This window comes from Panthera onca, chromosome C1 (assembly GCF_046562875.1).
Source record: "Panthera onca isolate mPanOnc1 chromosome C1, mPanOnc1 haplotype 2, whole genome shotgun sequence".
Lineage (NCBI taxonomy): Eukaryota > Metazoa > Chordata > Mammalia > Carnivora > Felidae > Panthera > Panthera onca.
The window spans coordinates 134,517,025-134,531,379 of record NC_138346.1 but is presented as its reverse complement, the minus strand read 5'-3'; the positions used below and the strand labels follow the sequence as shown (position 1 = coordinate 134,531,379).

At 34.7% G+C, this 14,355-nt stretch overlaps 1 protein-coding gene across 1 annotated transcript in view; it reads right to left on the bottom strand.

Moving 5' to 3' along the window:
• The window catches only part of OLFM3 (olfactomedin 3), a 193,558-nt gene extending 180,021 nt beyond the window's left edge, over positions 1-13,537 (bottom strand). The window contains exon 1 of the mRNA XM_078451609.2: positions 13,032-13,537. Coding sequence (XP_078307735.1) covers positions 13,032-13,100 — 69 coding nt within the window. The 5' untranslated portion in view covers positions 13,101-13,537. The remainder of the gene's footprint in view (positions 1-13,031) is intronic.
• Between the last annotated feature and the right edge of the window lie 818 nt (positions 13,538-14,355).

The window sequence follows — 14,355 nt, the reverse complement described above, 5'->3', positions numbered from 1 at the left end:
TTATGATATGAATGCAAGTGGACTACTCTTTCACATGTGATAAATTAAGATCTTTGAGAGTCATTCATTCATTCCTGGACTACTTTCTTCACAAATGGTCTTAGAGCTAAAAACAAATACCAGTTATTTAAAATTAAATAAGCAAACTTAACAACATAATTTTCTCTTTCAACTGCATATAAAAGGAATGGATCTTGCTTATACTTTGTGGAATGTCACTAAGCATTCATTGTGTTTGACCATGCCTTTATTGTGTAACATGCATTGGTTCTCTAAACAAAATTGCTTTCATCTGAAGACATGCCAGCGCCTTTGGTAGATCGAATTGGACTGATGAAAAGAAGGAGCAGTCTGTATCATTTTACTAAATCATAGTAGCCAATTTATTTGTATTTTCACTATAGATGACAAATCCAGTAAAAGAATGTGGCATCAAATGCTTTTAAAATCCTAGGCTGGCAAAGAAACGGAATGACAACGATTTAATTCTTAGATTGAGAGTGAGATTTGAGTGAGAGTCTATAGGCAGACTTTACCTAACAACAGCAACTGAAGGACTCACTTTGTATCTTAAAAATGTCAGGGAACACAGTTACCTATCATGTAATGAATTTAGGGTTATATATAATCTAATTAGGCTTCTTTATAAGCATTTTTAATTTTTATATTATCTAACTGAATTTTTAGAACTCACTGTAATTTCACATCTATTGTCTCTCTAACCTTAATATTCACAAGCATAGACTATAGCATTATTTGGCTGACTTATGTTAAGTCAAAATAATTACATAGTAATTATTATCATCTAGACTAATGTGTTATTTTCCTATTACTGCTGTAAAAAATTACTCTAAACTTAGTAGTTTAAAGCAACACAAGTTTGGTGTCTTAAGTTCTAAAGGGCAGAACTATGAAATAAGTTTTATGAGGCTAAAATCAAAATGTTATTAGCAAGGCTGTATTCCTTGCTGGAGTCTCTAGAGAAGCATCCATTTTCTTAGCTGTCTAGCTTCTAGAAGCGGCCCTTATCTCTTGGCTTTTGGCCCTTCTTCCATCTGTAAAGTACCTCCCTCCAATGTCTGTCATCATCTCTTCTTTTTCTGATTCTAAGCATCTAGCCATCCTCTTTTACGGGCCTTTTTTATTACACTGGGCCCATCAGAAAAAGTAGGACAATCTTCCCATCTCAAAATCTTTAATTTAGTCACATCTACAAATTCTCTTTGGCAAAAGTAAGGTACCATATTCACAGTTTCTGGGGATTAGTATGTGAGGATGTTATTGCCTACCACAGTCCATACTATTTTTTTTTCTTATTGTATTGAGCCAAATAATGAATCATAGCTCAGTAGTATAAAATATCATTGGAAATCATAACTCAATTTAAAAAGAAATTTTCTAATTTTTTTGATTAAAAATAATCCAATTCCTTGAATACTGTCCCACTCCCCAATATTAGAAACATATGGACAAAAGTTACCTAACCACCCATTAGTTATGTTATAGAGGAGAGTTTCTCTTTATGCAGAAATAAAATAGATGGCCTATTTCTTGTAACTCTTAGAGTCTCTTTTGTTTTAACTACTGTCCGATAGACAATAGAAGCACAGTGTCCTTCTCTCATTTTTCATTAAATATTCAAAAGCTAATATAAAGGAAACATACAAAATAAATATTAAATATTATGTAATGCTTGAGATGTGAAATTAGCTTATATGTTTTACATTTATTTTTAGCTCTATGTAGATGAGTAAGTTGCCATGATTTTCTCAATGATATTAAACTTTGATTTTCAACAGCAAAGTAAAAGAAGCCTAAGTTTTCCCTTTACTTTTAACAATTTGAAAGTCTATGAGCAGAAGGGAGGATGAAACAATGATGAACTAGGTTTATAAGAGATGAATGTACCCCATTTTAAGAGGACCTACCCATAAAAAAAAGAACATTTGGCTCCACATCTTCATTTTGCACATGAGGAAATGTAAACCAAAAAATTTAGTGAGTTGTCTCAGGCCATATAACTAGACAGTTGCAAAACTGATACTAGGCCCTGGATTTTTAAATTCCTAATTTAGTACTCTGTCTGTAACACCATGGACTTTCTAATTTCCTAATCATTATGTAATTTGTTTTGATTCGGTATGGTTTCTCTTTTCCTTTATTTTCATTTTATATGTTAAGTTAATATTAATTAGGTTGAGTCCCTTGAGAGGTATCTTTTCCAAAAGAAATGACTACAAATGGACAAAATACAATCACATTTCTATTGTGTCTCTATTTGCAAAGTTAAGATGCTAGAAAGAAAAAGGAAATTAATGATGTTTTCATTGCCTTTGCTTGCTTCTGTTTCTTCTTACTAACAGATATTAAAGATTAGTTGAACTAAATTAGAGATTTTGTTCTAAAAGTGAATGCCAACAGCAATAAAATGATAACCAGTTCTCAGATTAATGAATGCAATCATTCTGTGTATATGTGGGGGGAGCCGTAAACCACTTGAAATACTTAAGTACATGTTGGCAAATGAATGCATCATCTGTAACAGCCTCAATCTATCCCCAATGTGTAAACAGATACTTATCTCCTCTCAATTCTTTTTCTTTTAGCTATATATGAAAACATTCACCTCTATGCTACATATAAGCTCATTTATGATTTTATCACTTCTTGGAGTTTTACCCCGTTTTATTTAGGACAAATATTTAGGCTTGGAGTCTTTTATTGCTTTGACTGACAGGAAAGTCATTCCTGTCAGAACTAATACGGGCACCATGAGTAAATTATTGATTGATTCCGTCCACTTGATTCCTTACTCTCACATATCTTATGCCGAGTTTTGAGTCATATTACAATAGCTACTTTTTTTTGGCATGAGCTTCATAAGTGTATATTTCCACCTGCTTATCCCTAGAGTGCTTTAAGGTATATATGGCAATCAAACTAGTCATTTTATTCTCTGAATTTGTCTAGCATTCAGCTTGTTGTAAAAAGTAGAAGATAGCTGTAGCACAATGTAAATAATAAATGGTAAATATAATCAGAAGTCTTCAGTGGGTCCCAAGTCAGAAAATATTTGTTTGTCTATTACTACAGTAATAGGCACTAAGATTTAGTCTTCATGCCACAAAACATATGTAGATGTAAAAATACTTACCATTGGTACTAATTCCAGATAAATAATTCCCTAGGTAGCCATAGACATAGATCATTCCCAGAAGTGGTGGTGTCTTTTGTAAGTTAATATTTCACCAGTGACATTTTGGTGCCAGTGAATCAACATTTCCAATACTGATTCTCTATTTGAAGAAATCCTGCCATCTGGAATTGGTCCCTCTGGTAATGCTATTTAAATCATCATGGGATAATGCTTCTTAATCACCTTCAACTTAGTTGGAAAAATAAAAAGGATCATCTATTCAATTTATGCCCTCCCTTTGGGGTTATCTAGATAGCTGTTTGTGCTGTTAGAACAATTTTATTATTGACAGTTATTTTCAAAGCCTTTTAACCTACAAAGTTAATTATGAAAATATCGAATATCTGATACTTTTCAGAAGTTACAATTCAGATGATTCTAATTCCACTCTGTATTTGCTCTGAATCATTTAATATAATTCTGTATCATGGTATTGTGCTTATTTAGTAATATAGTACAAATATAGAGCCAATATTCCTTTTCTTTATATGGTACTATGATAAGAATGTATAGGAAGAGAATAATTTTAAGGGAATATTTTTGATTCTTAAAAAAATAATGGAGTCCCTAAAAAGAGATGGAGAAATACCAATAATATACTAACTTATCAGATAAGGCTAAGACATTACATAAAATAAAGATGGTCAAAACAATAAGTACACATTAATATGCTCTTCCAACTTATAAGCCTATACCAATAAAATGGATGCCTATATATATCAAGGAATAAGAAGAAATGCTAACATTACCACCAAGTGTTAGGAAACACATCAGGTAATTCACAAGAGTGTTAAGGTTGTAGCATTCCCAAGAGCTACCAAAAGTCAAAAATAGCACTGAGGATGGTGAGATAGGACAAGAAACTAATCAGAAATTTTAAAAGACATAATCTTGCAGTATTGTTCAAGGTAAATAACTTGATATGAGTTCTGAACCTTTGAAAACAAGATTCTTAAAATTTATGTTACTTCCCTGCCCCTAATATCTTTTCTGATGAGAGCATGGATCCTAAACATATATTATGTTCATGGCTTATTTAACCCAGGATTTTAAGTTTTTTGGTGTTCCTTGACTTCTTATTTTCTTCATATATTTATATTTCACCTGAAGAGGCACTGTGCTAGTTGCTAGATAAGAAAGGACAAGGTAATGACCAAAGCACAGCCTTCTCTCAGTTATGTTATAATTTAGTAGGGGAGACACAATACAATAAATATCCAGTTGGGGTGGGGGGGGAAGAAGGTGGAAAGTGTAATAAGAGTGATTAGGTAGAGTGTTCTACAAATTTGGGGGGAAAAGAAATCCAGCTCAGTCTGTTTTCATTGAACACCTATTATGTGTCAGACACAGTGGGAGTGGCTATAGATGCAAAGGTGAATAAAACATGATTCTTGTGTTATAGGAGGTCTTAGTTTATCAGGATTACCTCTTCCTGGGGGATGAGGCGTGTGAGAGAAGAATTTATGGAAGCCGTGACATTTGAGTTGCATCTTAAAATATAGGTAAAATTTTGACATATGGAGAAGAGGGAAAGAGCTTTCCAAGGAGAGGCAAAAGCAGGAACTCAACAGCATCTGTGATCCTCTTTCTGAACTTATTTTTATTCTTCCGAGAGCTTGTTATAAGAATGACAGAAGGCATAGCTTTGTGATATATGCTTTATAACACCTTGTTTTTAAAGCATAAAGGATAAAGTCCTTGGAAAATTCTTTTTTTTTTGTTCCAACAATACTTTTGAGTATTTTTATTAGCACTATTCAAATTAGTGGCACTCTTGATAGACATGGTTTTATGTTGTTCCTGTATTTTGGAATCCTCTCTCCTCAAAAAGGTTTGCAACCTCTCATAGTAATAACAGAAATAAGTTAAATCTCACTATAGAATGGTATGCAAATATTTTTGAAACAATGCATTTCTTAAATATTAGTTTTTCATGATTAGGGTCTATCCTAAATATAAATAGTCATCCTTATCTAGTTTTACCCTTTATATTATCTACATGAATTGAACTGAGAAAAGAAAGAATCAGTTCATGAGTTACTCATGTGGACTTGATTTGGATGCATAACATTGGAGGAAGTATTATTAAGGGACTAATTAAGGGTCAGGTCTTTTCAAGCACTTGGTAAAAGTCTCTATTAAGAAGAGCAGGAAACTAAGTATAAACATAGAGACCGAGAAAACCATCCAAGAGAAAAGAGCAGAGAAATTGTGTTCATAAAAGTTGGCATTTCTCCATGACTGCTATGGTCTGAATGTTTGTGTACTTCCTACCCAAATTGTTGATATCCTAATGTCTGGTGCAATCGTATTAAGAGGTAGGACCTTTGGCAGGTGAACAGGTCATCAAGGGGGAGCCTTCATGAATGAGATTAGTGCCCTCATAAAAGAGATTCACTGAGGGGACAGTGAAAAGGCACCAGCTATGAACCAGGAAAATGACCTTTGCCAAAACTTCACCATGCTGGTAGCTAGGTCTTGGACTTCCCTAATTGCTGTTGTTAATAAACTCCCCAGTCTGTGATCTTTTGTTAGTGTAGCCTGAAAGGACTAAAACAATGACTTTCTGCCCTGAACATTTTTAGACTGAGTAACTTGGTAACGTCTCTTTCTAAACCTTCTTTCTTTAATATTTTCAAATCATAGAGAAGGTTTAAACTACTTTATCATGGGGTGCCTGGATGGCTCAGTCGGTTGGGTGGCCGACTTCAGCTCAGGTCACGATCTTGTGGTCCGTGAGTTGGAGCCCCGCGTCCGGCTCTGGGCTGATGGCTCAGAGCCTGGAGCCTGCTTCCAATTCTGTGTCTCCCTCTCTCTCTGCCCCTCCCCCGTTCATGCTCTGTCTTTCTCTGTCTCAAAAATAAATAAAACGTTAAAAAAAAATTAAATAAAAAAAAATAAACTACTTTATCATTGGTATAATTGCAAAGTCACAAGAACCCTACACTTTTTATCCTGGTCAAAGAAAGCAGGTTTATCAGCTGATCTTTGTTTAAAAATAGTCATCCTCTCTGTGATCCACTCTCCATGATTAGTTTAAAAGCTCTTTTCTGGATGTCATTTGGCTCCGATATTATGGAACCACTCTCCATGTCTTATATTTTTTTTCTAATAAATTTATAAGAAGCACCCTTTGGGATAGAAGTATGATGTAAATTTTTAAGGTGATATGTTGAAATTGGAGCTTTGACCAAAATTATGGGCTGGTTGTGAGAAATTCTTCTGATCATATAAAAACATGGCATTCACTTTTCTGAAAGCTGAGAAGGAATAGCAAGAAAGAAGGACCAGGAGAGGTCCTTTTCTATTACAATCTTAGTATATGGTACAAAAGTCTTTAGATCTGGTTATAGGTTGACTGGTTTTATGAAATATTTATTTAGAAACTTACAGTTTTATCTATATAAATAATTATATATATAAATGATATATATATATATATATAGTTATATATATATAATTAATAATGGTATAAATTCTATTGCAATTCCATCTTTTCTGCACTTGAGAAAACTGAGCTTAAGAGAAGATAAGTGTCTTACTGAAATGTTGCACAGTTAGGCCTTAAAATCAGTTCTTAAGATTTCATGTCCAGCTTGCCCTTTTATATTGAATTAATTGGGTATACAACTTAAAAAATTATACTGGAAAATTACCATGAAAATATTAGTTTCATAGGAAATCTCCTTCAAAGTTTTTAATTGGTAAGTGGTATAGACTGAGTAAATGGATGAGTAATTTCAAGATCCTTTTGTAGATTTAAGCCTGGGATCTAGGTAGTGAATGTTTAAATAGCTTTTGATATTACTTTAATATTTTAATTCTACTGTGAAATAATCTGTTCACATATATGCACACAAACATATTGACACAAATGTGCAGATGATCCCCCAAACTCACTGTCCTATCAACTAACCTGCAAAGACAACTGTCTGGTTTTGTATCTCCTCTATTACTCTCACTGATGCCAAATGTTTTTTTTTTTTTTTTTTTAATTTATTTAAATCGAAGTTAGTTAACATACAGTGTAGTATTGGTTTCAGAAGTAGAATCCAGTGGTTCATCACATACATACAACACCCAGGGCTCATCCCAACAAGTACCCTCCTTAATGCCCTTCACTCATTTAGCTTGTCTCCCACCAACCTCCCATCTAGCAACCCTCAGTTTGTTCTCTATAGTTAAAAGTCTCCTATGGTTTGCCTGCCTGTTTCTTGATGCCAATTGTTTTAAGGTAAAATGTGACTAATACCTTAGTAAATCAAATGCCAAGTCTTAGCTTTATCCAATCTCATTTTTTTCTTTATATATATTATCAGTACAAAAATCAAGATTTTTCTAATAATTGCCAGCCTAAAATCCTCAAGGATGTTCCAGCTTGGGAAAAGTCAACAATGAATATGCGGGAACTTTTATAAGTGGCCTTCCCAAATACCTCCCTATATGAGTAATTCCTTTCATATGAGAATAAGTTTTTACTTTGCTTTCCACTAGAGAATTCTTCATTAAATAAAAGAGATGAAGCAGGAAACATGTTGGCTTTCAAAGACACTAGCAGTCTTGACAGGTGAGCCCATTTTGCTGGGATGGTGAATGTGGGACAGGAGGGAAGGAGAGGACGGTGCAGAAGAAGCAGAAAACTGAAGGCTTTGAATGCCAAACCCAGAAGATGAAAACTTCATGATACTATCTAGGCAGGCTGGTCCCCAGATCTCACAAAGTTTACGATCTTAGAAGCTATAACCTGCAAAATAATTTGCTAATTTTTAATGATCAAATATTATTAAATAACATACTGCATTCTGTTTGGGCCGCTATAACAAAAAGTACTCCACTGAGTAGCTTATAAACATATTTATTTCTCTCAGCCCTGGAGGCTGGAAGTTTAAGATCTGGGTGACAGAATGGTCAGGTGGGGGCCCTCTTCCAGGATGCAGACATCTTTTTGTATCCTCACATGGTGGAAAGAAAGAGCTCTCTCTCTGGGACCTCCTATATCATAAATCTCATTTATGAAGACTCCATCTTCAGGAACTAATTACTTCCCAAAAGCTGCAAATCTTAACATCATCACCTTGGGTATTAGGTTTCAATATATGAAATGGAGACACAAACATGCCAAAAGCGTAGCATAGAGTTATTCTAGAATTTAACAAAGAAGTTTTCAGAACATGTAGGCTTCACATTTTACAAGTGAGAGCACTAAGATCACAGCTCCCTCAACATCGTTCATATATATATATATATATATATATATATATATATACACACACACACACACACACACACATACGCACATATATATACACACACATTTATATATATATATATATGTATGTATATATATATATGTATATACATATATATATATATGTATATATATATATATAATTTTTTAAGAGCGTAATTGCAAAATTACATGGGATAGAATTTTAAAAGAAAAAGGAAACAGTACCACTGTAACCTTTTCAAATTGCCAAGAGAATGAGAAAGAATATTTACTTTCTTTAAAATAAAAGTGTAATTGGGTTGAGGATGCCAAAACTTTGTCAGGGTTTACCCGTGTGTAATGACAGGTTTTTGCCAAATGCCATTGATCCATAATGTCTGTGCTAACTTGAGTGGGTCCTCTTGTATAGAGACTGTGTCTGGTATACAGGAACTACAGGAGAAGACAGATTTTTAAGTTGGATTTTACAGCAGATTTGTCTCAGCTTATTTCTCTTGTTTTTGCTTTTTATTAATATCATTTGAAAGTTCAAAGAACAAGAACTGTCACTAGATTTATGTACAAAACCACCTCTAGCCAATGTAGGTCTTTGATGATTTTCTTTAGCAGTACCAAAATGCAAAGACACTTATCCATGGTGTATTACATTATGAAGTATTACAAATTTAATTATTGAAATTATCTTAGTATTCATCATCTTTATGTGGCTTTAAAGCAACCGTATTATTTAATGTAAGAGTTCTAATTGGCTGGCTTGTCTTGGACAGAAAGAACAGTTTGGTGCTGAAGATTATTGCTGAATCATTGTTACATTTTATGTCTGTAGTGTGAGCAAGCACCATGGTGATAAGTTCTTTCATGTATTTCTACGTAAGAAGATAGTGAATGTTTTCTCAATCTAAGTGTGCCAGGACGTTTGCCAGTATATTTATCATACAAGTATGACTGCTTTAAAGTTCAACAGTCGCTGCAATGTGTGCCTATGCCCATTTCACCTCTTTTTAACTGTTCCCCAAGTATCTGACTTTGGTAAAAAATGTTCTGTTTAAAACCTGCACGGCCACATTTATACCTTCCTTTCTTCCTGGTTCATCATTGCAGAGCAGAGAAATTCATGGTTCTGATTCACAGGAATAACTATTTTGTTACAGTCTTCAAATCATGGTCTGCTAAAAATCTTCTTGTAAAAAGAAAAAGAGGTTCACTCTCCTACTATCAAGGTCATTACTGAACTCATGTGTTTAGTTTAAAAGCACAGAGATGCCATCTAGCAGCCATTCTCAGGAATTTCCTGTACTGAAATAGTCCTTTCTCTATAAAACTAAACAGTAATTGAATTCCTACAAGCTTTCACTCTTATTTTCAATTTACTTATTAAATGAATGATGGTTTGTCACATTGCCTATAATTCAGGCACTCCATTACAAATAAAATTAATTTCTCTTAAAATAGGCAAAGTAATATACCTCTGAGTTTTTCTAAATGGAACTAGAAACTTGTTAATAAGATTTTAATTAAGAAAACATAGTTCTCATAATTTTCCTGAGAGGAAAATTGGTAATCTATGTAAAAATACAAATAATTAATTAGTGGTAAAATGACTTCCTCTGCTGAAAGAAAATACTAAATTTGCCAATTATGATATATTAAATGAGAGAAAAGAAAGTACATACTGAAAGTTAATCCATTCTATGAATATGGAAGTTTGGGCTTTTTTTTTTTTTATTTAAAAATAAAATTGACTTTCAAGTAACTTATCTTGCCATAAGATGGCGATACTTAAGCACCTTATAAAATGCCATATAAGGTCTGGAAGTTTCAATCTCAGGAAAAATGATCATAAACCTAAATGTTATATAGTCTTCCATGAAATGGAATTGGCACTCTTGGTAGAAAGCCTTTTTGTTTTTAGATAAATTAATATACAAGGATCACTAAGATTTACGTTTCTAATATTTGGTATATGTGGCAATCCTGTGCCTGAAAAAAATGTATTCAATTTTAAGAGCTCTCTTATTTTGCCAATTTCTGTGCATACTGGGTAATTATACAGATGTTTACTATAAAGTGTAGTAATACAGAGGAATATGTGAATGCATTTATTTAAAAATGTGATTATGAAGTATATCAGTTCTAGCAAATTAGTATGTTAAAAACAGCTGTTTTGAATTTGTGTATATTTAAATGTCACCACTTAATTATTGCTTATTGTCCAAAAACTGTGATCTTATATGCTTCTATATTATTGGGTTTTATTTCAATTGCACCATACATAATTTATATTATGAATGATAATTTTATTATCTAAACCCTTAAGTAATAAGCATTAATAAACAAAATGCAATAAGCAAAATTTGTGAAAATTCCTGGTTCATAATCTAATTGACAATTATTTTGAGAATTCAGTGGTACCATTTGTGATTTGGTTGGGAGGGATGCTATAGTTTGGTGACCAACAACAGTTTGCTAAAACATACAAAAGTAGCTTTTATTCACTTTTTTAAAGCAAATTTTGTCTACTAGTCCAAAAGCAATTTAGACCTTAAAATCACTTGCTATGAATCTTTTAATATTTTGTATAATGTCATATGTGGTGTAGAACAAAGTATCATCTGTTCTTTGCACACTTTATTGTAGTATCTAGAATCTGAAAAGGACAATTTGAAAAGTTAATGTATACCTTTCTTTCCCTGCATTTCTCAGCTCACTTGTACCAAATAGCCCCAGTTAAGTCTAAAGCAAAAGTTTTATACTGTTGAATACACACAAATAAACTTGTCAATACCAGAAAAGATCATATTGACTAAAATGGGTCATTTATTTGGGGACTTGATCTCTGTATTTGATAGCTCTTTATTGTTTTTATATATTGAATTTGGGTAAGATGGGGTTCAAGAATTGAAGATATTTATGCACTAAAGATATCAGACAAATCACACATGTAGTTGTTAGTATAGCTCTACATTTCTGAATTCATTTTAAAGAATGACAAATTCACTTTACGTGATTTTTTTCTGCAGTAACTCAGGAATTGGCTTTGCTTTTTAAAAATGTTTTACCAAAAATATTCCAAAAGAGATATACAACAGAATATGTTCAAAAGTGGTAACCAACATAATAGAATGAGAGTGGTAGAATGAGTCACTATACATCCAGAGGCTATAAATAAATAAATAAATAAATAAATAAATAAATAAATAAAATCATCCCATTTTACCTGGATGTAAAATGCTTTTAAGCTACCCCTTAGTATGTAAAATACTCTATTACGATCATTAAGATGGCATTCAAACACTGTGTGAAGATGTCACAGTGACAATATCAGCACAACCATAGCTTAAAATAAAATTCTCATCAGATCTCTCTAAATATGAAAAGTGCACAGAAATAACTACAAGTGTGTATGATATGATTCTAAGTTCTCACTATATACTATATTAGGCCTAGAAATATTCTGTCAACCACAGTATTAGATCATGCTTGGTTACATCTTAGTTGTATGTATCCAAATATGAAAAGAAACTTCATTTCTCTACACTGCACAGATAATGTAAAGCTTTAAAAATAACTTTGCAATATTCCAAAATGCAGCTTTCAATGGTTTTGTAACATGGTATCACTTTTCTGTTTAGTCAAAGTGCTCTTGACAGGCTAAATAAGAAAAATGATTTAAAAAATTGTATCTCTTACTCTTTTTGCCAGATGCCTTATCTCTTATTCCAGATAATTGTGATTTTCTTAGAATGCTTGAGCTCTCAAATTATCTCACTTTATCGTCAAGACATTTCTCTTACACAGCTGAAAATATGTCTATATTTTTCTACCTTTTTATCAAAAGAGCTTAGCGTTCACTTTAATTACCAGTTACTGGATAATTTTCGGAGTTCAAGATCTGTGAGACAACTCATCCTTCCTACTGCCCTCCCTAGTTTGGTAGGGTTCTCACTTCCTGTTTCTTAACACTGGTAATCAGAACTTCCTCAATGCTTCGTAATTTTCTTAATAAAAAGAAAGAAGCAAATAAACACAAGCCCCTTTCACGAACGCCTCTCAGCCATGGCAGAGTGTAGCTCTGCTGCTCTGCCGTGTGTGTTACAAGCAGCATCCTAAATGTTTTGGACACAAACCGCAGCACGTCTGCGATGGGAGTATTATTGACCAGGATCAGCTGGAAAACGCTTTTCTGCTTTCAACAAAGAAACAGTGCACCATCTCCTAGTACATGTTTACAAATTGCATTGTTTCAACTGCTAACTCATTTGCATTGCCCGTCCGACTTCAGAAGAGAACATTAAGCATTGGGATACGGAATAAGCTAAATTCCCCCCGAGAACCGCATAGCCCTCTACCCCTACACATTATATTCCGCGCCTGTTCCCCCCCCCCCCCCCCTTGCCTGGACTCTACCTTGAGGAGCTATTCCTCCGTAGTTCACCTTGTTATCTTACAAGCAGTAGGGATAAGCCAGGCACAAGATAGCTGGAAGAGCTGTCTTTCGACTCTCTCTTGCCCCCCCCCCCCCGCCTTTGGTATATTTATTTGCATTTTTGGTCGGTTTGTTACATATGGCACATTTATTTCAAACAAGTTAAATATTGCCCATACCTTGGAAGGATCTAATCCAGCAAGCAAAGACAGCAGCAGGAGATTGAGTAGGTTAGACGTCGCTTGCATTCTGATCTGGGTTTTTGCCCTCTCTTTACTCTTTTATGTAGCCACTCCACTCTCACTGCGGAGACCTTTCCCTCGTCAGTTGCACTTTCTGCCTGCCAGTCAGAGCAGAGTAGAGACAGAGGCGGTGGCAGGAGCAGGAGCAAGAGCAGCAGCAGAGGTAGCAGTAGCTTCGGTAGCAGTAGCGGCAGCAGCGGCAGCCGCCCTGGGGGGCGATCATTCCGCAGGCATTCTCAGAGCTGGGAGTCCGCTCGCGAGCTCAAGAGGGTGGGTTGGGCTGCAGTGGGCGCTGACCGAGGTGCTGAAGCTCCTCCAACCCGCGCCCTAGTTTACCCTCTCTCCTGCTGCTGTCTAGCCAGCCCACCTCAAAAGTTTTGACCCAAGAAAAAGATAAAGGGAGTAACTGCTGAGAGAGGTGTGGAGACCTGGGCAACGGATATGACATCACTACAGCTCCTGGGGGCTTGGGGGTATATGTTGCTGGGAATTTATTAACCAAACAAGGCTTGACTCTCGCGCTCCAGTTCAGCATTTGGTGGCAACTTGAGCTGCAAAGAAGTAAAGAGTCAGCTAGATAGGATTATGAAACAAATAGTGTCTGGAACCTTCTGCTGTCATTGTCAGAGGACTTGATAGCGTATTTAGCGCTTTAAACAAAGTTTGCAGTGCAGACTATCAATGTGAATTTTCTGTTCAAGGCACCCAGCCTGTGGCTATTATATATGCATATTTACACCGTCATTTATAAATAGCCTATTGAAGTAATCTAGTTAGGTATTAATGAGTATTTTTCTGTCTAGGACTTTTGGTCATCTAAAGATATTGTGCATAAATAAAGAAGCTTTCTTTTTTATCATACATGGGATATTCCATTAGTGACCTCTGCTTCCAAGACACAGCTGAAATCTCTTCTCCTCACACACAGCCATACCCAGAAATATAATTTCCCTGTCAATCTGGCGTGTGTTTATGCCCGAGGAAGAATTCAGTGATGGATGGACAGTGGGATGGGGAAAGTGATTATTTCTAAGCTTCTAAATACTTCTGTTTCCCTGAGCTCAAGAAACAGGGCAGAACACCTGCCTCACAAGAGCAAGAAAGGGTAAATAACAAACTCTCTCATACACTTCCTGTCGTTTAACTATACTTAAGCAGCTTCTTTTGTTTGAAACCAGAAAAAAGTGTTTGCCATAAGATGAAAAGTGGGGAGGGGTTGGCAACCACCTTGAAATCTCCTTCTCATACAGTTATACCTCCT